The 9552-nt window shown below is 42.8% G+C and overlaps 1 protein-coding gene across 2 annotated transcripts in view; it reads right to left on the bottom strand.

Annotated features, from left to right (window-relative positions):
* The window catches only part of tbx3a (T-box transcription factor 3a), a 9487-nt gene extending 2388 nt beyond the window's left edge, over positions 1-7099 (bottom strand). Inside the window, exons 1-6 of one of the 2 annotated variants that reach the window (XM_023419687.1) lie at positions 5973-7099; positions 4555-4837; positions 3863-4009; positions 2747-2823; positions 2021-2178; positions 714-1357 (exon numbers count right to left, since the gene is read on the bottom strand). In XM_023419687.1, the coding sequence (XP_023275455.1) occupies positions 714-1357; positions 2021-2178; positions 2747-2823; positions 3863-4009; positions 4555-4837; positions 5973-6364 (1701 nt within the window). In that variant the 5' untranslated portion in view covers positions 6365-7099. The remainder of the gene's footprint in view (positions 1-713; positions 1358-2020; positions 2179-2746; positions 2824-3862; positions 4010-4554; positions 4838-5972) is intronic. The other variant, XM_023419688.1, reaches the window with a different exon arrangement.
* Positions 7100-9552: the final 2453 nt, after the last annotated feature.

Raw genomic sequence — 9552 nt, 5'->3', positions numbered from 1 at the left:
ACACACACCCCCACTAATCTGGTCCTAACAAAATATTCTGCAGCAAAACTTTACCACCCGGCATGTAAACAGCTTTGGTGCTTGTTCAAGAATTTGCAATGCAAATAAAAATTCCTAATATGCTGCAATCAAACAAGAGACGCTGCAGCTGTAACACTTGTTTTTACAATAAATGGAAAAAGACAAATTTGTTGTCTATTAAAACATAATGTTGTTTCCCTCTCTGAGCCAATGAGGCATTTTAATACTCGCCATTGTGGCTCTGAAACGCACTTAATGAGCTCAAATCAAAAAGGCTGCCTGACACCTCGAGCTGTTTGCAAGGTGGTCTCTGTCTGTCTGTCTGTCTGTTTTCCTTAACGAGTGTTCGTCAGGCTAATATCTGTAACAACAATGCCAGGGTGGAAGAGAAAGGTAACATAACGCGTTCTCTAATAGCTTAGTCAGCCAAAAATGTTGCTGTCCAACTTCACTCTGAATGCTGGCCCATTTGGCAGTAACACAAAATAAACAAACGCACACTCTCTCTTTCTTTCTCACACTTATGTTTAAAAAACACAAATAAAGGAGATGGGGAGACAAATAAAGGCATTTCTACATCAGACATAGACCTACTAAATCTGGCATATAGGCCTCCACTCAGTCTGCTCAATAACCCAACGTGCTCTACGCAAAGCTGCGTGTAGGCCTAAGCCCAAGAAAACAGGTTTTACCTGTGATGCCAAGACATGTTGCTGCAGATGAAAGGGCAGGCCTGGTGCTCCCGTCAAGCTTTGCGGTGATGATGCCATGCTAGTTGTGTCCATGGTGTTCACCCCTCCCGCGGACACAGCTGCCAATAGGGGTCCCATGCCCGCGGCCATGTTTGAGAATGCACCTCCCATGTTGAACTGACTGGGGTGCAAGAGAAACGGATGCGCGCTCCCTAAGTGATTGAAAAACTGTTGTCCTGTTAGACCTGTTGGAAATCCAAAATTATGCAAGTGGCTGTGGCCTATGTGCGCGCTGTCAGTCTGAACAGTCAAAGGCATGAAACTGTCCTTGCTTATTGACCTGCACTCGTCCGTTTTGGGCTGGTCCAGGCTCGGGCTCTTGACGTCTTCTCCAGAGCGGGTGGTGCTGGAGATGACGGTGATTGGGCTCTGCCGCGAGTCTGCCTGGCTTTTCTCAGTCCTAGGGCCGCTGTCGCGGATCCTGCTGGTAGAGTCACTGTTACTAAAGGGATGCCCCTTAGCTGGGCTCGCCTCATGATCCTTTCCGTCCTCCGTGGTCGTGGAAATCTTGCTGGAGTCCGGACCATCTTTGATGTGTCCATCTTTGCTCTCATCGTCGCTGTCCTCATCGCTATCGCAGAAATCTGCACAAGTAGGAGGAGGAGGAGAATATCAGTTGTCTTTCTGCACATTGGTGAATCATGAAAACAATAACTCCCTTTATCAGCCATGTTGCAGTTGACTCCCAAAGGTGGAAGAAGAAATAGACCTGCAGGGCGCTCTTTGGTGACTGGCATGAACTGGGTCAAATAAAATAAAACGTCCAGCCTATAACGTTTCTTTCCCATTGTTTCCAGTTCTACTTGGGAGCGTACACATTAACACATGGCAGTAGTTTTTTTTTTTTTTTTAAATTAATTTTTGTGCAGGGTTTTTCCCTAAAATGAATTGAAGCAGACTGATATTTAGCTTATGGACAGATAATCGTCTCATCACTAGGCATATTCATTTTCCGTGGTGTTTTATTTAATGTCCATAAGACAGTCAATGCAAATGACTGCTCTATCAATTTCCCCCACTGTGCATGGACTGAAGAAGAGTGATCAGCTAATATTAAAAGCTGTTCATTGGCTGCAACTACTTTACATTCATAAACGTTCCTTTCATTCTGCACATTACACATAGGCTGCCTCGTAAAAATACTTGCCACAATAGAAATGTTACGACCTCTACACACACACACACACACACACACACACACACACACACACGGCTTGTGTGACTGACTGTGGGGTCCGTCAGCCTACCTTTCAGGTGTGGGGGGCCCACGGTAGACACGGCAGGGGACGAGGCCTGGCCGAAGCACTTAAAGGAAGCCTGCTCTCCAGAGGAGTCGTCTGAAGCCCCGTTCTCCTTTTTCTGCTGCTCCTCGTATGAACGCATGGATTGCAGAGCCAGCTGTTTCCTGTGCGGGAGTACTCAGGTTATTATAGGTGGTGGCCACAGCTCTCGGGTCAGAAAACAATATCTAGCTACAGCTAGGATGAATGGTGCGGAAGCTTATTTAGGCTGGAGAGCTGAAACGGTGAAAGCCCCTGACTGCAGGACTGACTCACCTATGCGGCGGGTGAGGATATGAAATCCATTACAGTGCCATTGCTTTAGCAGGCCCATATATCTGTATCTATCTTGGCATGTCACATTATCCATTTACCAAGCGTAATGACATTTAAAAAAAAAAAAAAAAAAAAAAAAAAAAGTTAAGGTTCTGGCAAAATGTGTAATTTAAATTACTGATCATAAAGTCAAATGAAAGCTGTTTCATATACCATAAGTACTAGGCTATTACAGTGAACTCCAGCCTATTACAGTATTTGATTAGAAACTGATTAGATCCAGGCTCCCTGCTGGTTAATCCACCATGATCACTCTCTATCCGCATTCAAAACCCTCAAGACCTCTGAAGTTTATTTGTTATTATTATTAATATTAATATTATTATTATTTGCAATGCACTTTCCCCTCCATCTCACCTCTTTTCCCGTCTCCCATTGCCCGTGTCACGGAATCCTTTGGCAAATGGATTATGGTCAATTTTCAGCTGGGTTATCTGAAAAGAAAATTACAATGCAAATATTAACAAATGAAATTTTCACTTTCCTGTAGAGTTCTCATTCAGTGTGTCTTTTTGCTGCAGTTACAGGTAAAGCCCCAGAGTTGGGACTAGTTTTTGCAAGTTTCCACTACATCAGTATCACTGTCTCAAGAGGATAAGGCTACAGCAGTAACATGGTTTAACATATAAAGAACACAGGAACACAGAGAGCGCACGCGGCCTCGTTTTGGCACGATTTTTTTTCCATGAGAGTGAAATATGCTGCGTTTTCTTTCTTTTCTTTTTTCTTTTTCGGATAAACGTTACTCCCACACCACTTCCTCTCCGGCAGTCTTACCACTGCACAGGGGAGGAGGGGGGTGGTGGTGGTGGTGCCATCGTTTCCCAACGATATCAAAGAGCTGAGAAGATGATTTTCATTATTTTTATGTCTTACAGAGAATAAAATGTTACCATGCAGCGCAGTCTGACACACCCCCCCTCCTTTTTTCTTTTTCTCCACTCAACCGCACAATGTTGCCCCTCTTCTTTTTCTCATTTCTCAACCCCTAACCCTTTTAGCTTCACACACACACACACACACACACACACACACACACACACACACATACACACACACACACACACACGTGCACACACACAGAGAAAGAGAGAGAGTAAGGGAGAGCGAGAGTCTGGATCTGTGCCAAATCCTTTCCACGTGATTAAATATAACCTGTATAACATTCCTCAGAATTATTAATTTCATACCACAGGCTGGTGAATATGGCACCCACTCGCCCCCCCCCCACACCCCCTCAAACACACACACTCACACACACTATGATACACCACTCACACAGGCTCAAACAAATATGACATCTTTCATATTTTATAACAACAAAATGGCGCAGAGCATGAAAGGCAGAGAGGGGAGAAGGGTCTGACAGGGCAATCGGCACAACAGGTTGTAATTTTTTTTTTTTTTTTTTTTTTTTTTAAAGAAAGTAGTGAACATGTATCGTTAAGCCTGTGGGCATGTAATTGTCCTTACCTTGTCATTTTGATAAGCGGTCACGGCAATGAAATCCGTTTCAGGAAAAACATAAGTCCTGAAGGTGCTGTACGGGAGTTTGAGAATGTCGTTGGCCCTCACAATGTGAAACCGAGGCTGATATTTGTGCATCGAGTTAAGAATGGTCTGAAACACACAACCACAAAAGAAGAAGAAGGGAAAAAAATATTAGCGCAATATTTATGTTACAGTGAGTGTTGTGTGATCGTTGTTAAGAGAATACACCCGTACATTAGGCATTTTCTTAAAATGTTAACTTGAATTATTCATCACAAGGCAAATCATAGGAGGAATTAAATGTAATAAATAATTCTGTATTTAAAAAATGTAATTTTAAAAATCTTGTGGAGGATTTATTTTTTATTTTTTTGGATCAGTTTAATAAAACGTTTACACTTTAAGGCTGGATCTAGGGGAAATCTAATATAGCTTAATATATTCAATTCTAAAAAAAAAATCAAAATCCCAGGAAAGACTATTGAAATTTTTAAATACTTTTTTAAATACTCTATCTTGATCAGGTCTTCCTAAAAAAAAAAAATCTTAATAATAAATCTTCAATCTCATGGGACTTCCTATGCTTAAATAAAATGATTTGCACATAAAATCACATCCAAAATGATTAACACGTGTGTGTATTAAAAAGTTGATAAATAGGAAAATTGACATACATGAGTTGAACTTACAAATCCATGCTTGTCGGAGATGTTGTTTGTCAGCTTGAGTTTGTGAAAATTGACGACTTTTGACATCCACTGTTCACCAGTAGCCGGACTGTCCGGGTGAATGTACATCCTCTTTGGCATTTCGGGGTCGGCCTTCCCTGCCACCATCCAGCGGGAGTTATGAAATTTGTACCTGCAGTCGTCGGCTGCAACTATATCCATCAAGAGAATGTATTTGGCCTTCTTGTCCAGACCAGTGCACCTCACTTTGAACGGGGGAAACATCCGCCTGTGACGGAGGAAAACAAACGATGAGCACTGGTGCTGGTGGCCAACACAACTAATGTTCAACAAAAAATATTTGTAACATTTTTAGACAGGCATGAATATATATTTTTCGTCTTAAAGCGTGCTGTATCCGTTTTGATAAGTTCACTGATGCAGCCAATAGCCTGCTCTTCATTTATCTGCTGAAGATAAGTCAGCCGAAGAAGAGTGTATGAAGAATTTGAGTAAACTCTATAGAAATGTCTTCCTCCTCTGCCTCATCCTCAATTAGGATATAAGACAACATGTTAAGGCTATATGCATGGTGTCTTGATATTTAATGCCTTGAAGGCCTACACACACACACACACACACACACACACACACACACACACACACACACACACACACACAGCAGCCATCTTTGTATACTGTCACTGTGGTGATGACGAAAATAATTTAGTCACAGCTCCACACTCTCAGATGGATTAACCCGTCAAACGTAAAGTTCTGACAAAACCGGGCATGAAAATTAACAAACAAAGCCTCAGCAAGACACATTTGTATATCTGGGAATTTGCATAGAGATCCACGAAGGTGCTGCTGTAATTTGAGGCTTCATATTAACAACACAGCAGCTACAAATCTAATCCGTTTAAAAAAAAATAAGAAAATCTATTTTGCAAAATAATAGGAGACCTAACGACTGATTTCCCATCATTACAGACCGTGTCTGTGCTCTGACTTTGCAGCCCTGTCTGAACACACAGGAACTCCCAGCTCTAATCTAATTTCTTTTCTTTTTTTTTTCTATCAAGCTACAAATATATGTCTGGGCTACAGACAATTTTTAGGACATGTTTTTATGTTGCAGTGCAGGCATATCACCGTGCAATAAAATTCACACATGCGTAACAGTTGTTGGACAATTATGCTGCAGTGGAAGTTCAACTCATTCAAATTAAACTAAGAGCAAGGCTCGAGAGCGTTACAGGAAATAAAGATGTTATCCAGATGAACTACAGCGATACAGCTATGTCCAAGTGGCGTGTGTGTAAATAAATGACTATGTATCTATCCATATGAACAACAGGCTTCTCCTTATTGGATGAAATATTATATTTTTGGGATGAACACACAACAAAAATCTATTTCACCTTCCGGATTTTGTGATCACCATCTCGGTGCCTCTCTTGTGGAAGAGTTCCCAAAGCTCCTTGGCTTCCAGGTGAACTTTGGGGTCGTCCTCCACCTCCTCCTCAGGCTCCAGAGTCTTGAGAGGCCTGAGGTGGGCGGCCGCAGCTTGATGCCCCAGTGAGGAGAAGTGGAGGCCGGTCTCCGCGGCTCCCATTAGCTGGTCCATGATCGGCTTTCCCAGGGCGCCTGGCAGAGAGAGGGAGCCGCTGGGAGGGAGAGCCAGCGCCGGGAAGAAAGGAGGCTGGTGACCCAGCATTGCACTCATGGCAAATTCCGGACCCCGGTGAGGTATAAACGGATGATATGCCATACTTGATCCCTGTATGACTGGATCTCTCATCAGGAAGTTCATCCAAGTGCAGGCAATAAATGTAGACGACTGGTTTGGATGTGAAACAATAATTTTAACAACAGTGAAGCCTGCGCACGAGAGGAGCAAATGAAGACAAAATAAAAATAAAAAAAAAAGAGGAAGAAAAAGTAAATCTGGAGTTGGAAAGCTTTGGAAATTCCTCTTTCAACTCTGTAGAAATAAGCATCCACTTTTCTTTCACGGGGCACTGGGGAATCTCTACAGTCCTTTGCTGAATTTAGATCAAAACTCTGCACAGGGAAATGTGAAAACGTTCTCCATTAATCTTCAGGAGTGCTGCGAGAGCGATTTTCTTCAGAAGTTGACGCGCATCGGACACCTCTCTGTGTCTCGCTGGCTTGCGGACATTAGTCGAATTAAACCAACTCGGGTGAGTCACTTAATTGACTGCAGCGCATTCTTTCTCTTCTGCTTGCTGTTTACAATATCGGCATTCCTGTTAAAATGCGTTCCTTCTTATTGGCTTCAGTCCTGCAGCGAGGGCGACGTGTTGAAATATTTCGATAGCGCCGAATAATCCCCCTGCCTTTACTTGCTCCGGACATGCACCCTCACACGCACACACACACTTTATTCCTCCTCTCTCTTTCGCGCACACACACATTTCAGAGAAAGACGTGTGCAGAGAAAGGAGTCCGCTGACGGCCAGAGAGAGAGAGAGAGAGAGGGAGAAAGGGAGAGAGAGAGAGAGGTGGTAAGGTCCCAGCTCCGTGATTTTCCTAGCGCCTCTGTGGCCCATAGGGCTTCATACAGTATGGATGTGCCGCATGTTACGAGTAGCAGCGCTCCGTTTGATTGGCTCTTTGACGCTTTCGGACCAATTGTGTGGCTGCGGGGGCGTGGTTTTAACAGGTCGGGTGGAGGGGACAGACTTCAGACTTATAAAAAGGTGTTTGGAAACTCAAAAGGGCTTTGCCGTGAAACACCACCCTGCCTGAGTCAGTGTTGTGTGAATATGTCAACATCGTTATGGAAGTTGCGCTATCGGTCGGTCTGTGAGCCCCGGCGAAGGGGAGAGAGAGAGCAGACGAGCCAAGCCGGAGAACCGGCTCGCTTTGTCGGCGAGATGTTGTGATCTGTTGCGCTGTTGACTTCCTCCTCCTGTCCCACAGCACATTCGTACTGTCACACTTTTGAATGTCGCGAATACGATTTTATTTCATTTATGATATTTATTTTTATGATTAAAGTGTTCAATTCGCGGTCTGCTGATTTTCTTTTTCTCCCAGAGATTTAACAGCGCCGAAAATCAGTCGAGAACATTTCCTGTAACATCCTCCTTTGAAATCATAGCTCAGAAAATCTGACCGGATGACGGGATGAGGCGCTCGATGATAAGTTCATGTAATGTTAATAACAATGTTATGACGCCACTGAAACGCCCAACGATTGTTAATTGTGATATTTATAGCCCATTGGTTTATTGAATTTCTTTTGAGAATGCTTACGGATGTGAAGTGTATTTATGAATTTTCTTGCATCCTGTTGTCATCTGGGATATTTAGGCAGATAAACTCTGCTCTCGTAGCTCTTCATCCACTTTTCCTGTCCTGCCTAAATTTGCATTTGAGTCAGTGTGAGTGAAGTCTGTTGTGAATATTGTGTGGGGAAGTGGAACTTGATGAAAGATGAGGAGCTGATGAAGCCTTTTGGACGACTGAGCTGTGAAACCATCTTCAGCTGTGGTGGAAGATTATTTTTAGTTGGACTTGATCATGCGTTTTATTAGTTAAATTTGAATTAAAAAGCCCGACCATCACACACCATCATCACAAGGGCAGACTCTGTGAGGATGTGTTCACTGTTATTTTTTTCTATTTATTATTATTTTTTTTATTATCAGTTGTTGTATCAAAACGTCTATGTTTTCAATCATACCAGTCACTTCTGTTGTTAAATATAGCACGCTTTCCCGGCACAATAACTGCCTCTGGGAAACAATTCAATTTTAGTCTCGGACTACAGAGTGACAGTTGCACAGGCTGCGCCGAGTACAATAGGTGTTATTGGTAATACAAGGCTAATTTTGTATTTGTATCCGAGCCTGCGTTTTCACTCTTATGAAGTGGACTATTGTCATACTCAGTTTTCTTATTCCTGTTCTAACACTGAATCCTCTGCAGGTCTGGGCTACAGGCAGTCGCATCATTATTAAGGTGAAGCGGCGGATATGAATAAAGGCGTATAGACGTTACAATTACAGCTAAAACATATTGGAAGTGCAGTGGCTGAATTGGCTATGGGCTGAAATAATATTGTTTCACTGCAAAGGCTCTAAAAAAAAAAAAAGAAAAGAGAAAAGAAAAGCCAGACTAGAGCTCTCTCAAATGCTATTTAACCACAAATTCGCAAGTAAACTAGAGAGCCGTGGCCGGCCAGCCACCTTGGATAAACATTGACCATCAATTCTCAGTCAATTGTCTGTCTCCCTCGATCCAGGCGGGGACCAGAGCGGTGGTGGATCTCAAAGTCCATGCAGATCCCATCCTTACAAAAGAAGCAATAGGCCTAACATGTATTTTTATTTATTTATTTTGCATCACTTGTCCAATATTAATGCATCAGCAAAGTGGTTAAAATGCTAATCTATTCTTTTTGATATCTGTGATATTAAAAGGTGTCAAGTGCTTCTTGCGACATGTTTAGAGGAGTAGTGTTTTGAATCCTGGAACTTGAAATAGTCAGTTAATGCCTCAGGGCTCATGTTGGGAGCCTCTGGAAGCATTGTGCTTCAATACTCTTGCATGCAAATAACCTGTTGGCAAGAGACCACTGCTGATATGTGATGTAGGTTTTGTTGATTGTAGCTCAATCATTGTCTATCATGATGTGAGTTACAGTATGTCTGCCACAGTGCCCGCTTCGTCTTGGCTAGATGGGAAGGTGTTGTGTCGGAAAACACCTGTGTGTGTGTGTGTGTGTGTGTGTGTGTGTGTGTCAATATGTGTGCATGTGTGTGTGTCAATATGTGTGTGCGTGTGTGTAAAGTGGAGTGGTCAGCATGCACATACAGTATATTCCCCAGGGGAAATACACAAAGATATTCAGCTTATGTGTTGCATGTTATTGATTTTGCTAGAGAAAACAAATGTGATAGCTGTTGATAAGCCTCAGCAGCAGCATGTGACTGAATGCCGGTAGCTAAACCTTTTACATGTGTAGCCCCC

Source organism: Seriola lalandi, unplaced genomic scaffold (assembly GCF_002814215.2).
Source record: "Seriola lalandi dorsalis isolate HSWRI2012SDOR001 ecotype SW California unplaced genomic scaffold, Sedor1 jcf7180002054606, whole genome shotgun sequence".
NCBI lineage: Eukaryota > Metazoa > Chordata > Actinopteri > Carangiformes > Carangidae > Seriola > Seriola lalandi.
Note: the sequence above shows the minus strand (reverse complement) of the source record. Positions and strands in the feature narration are given on the sequence as shown.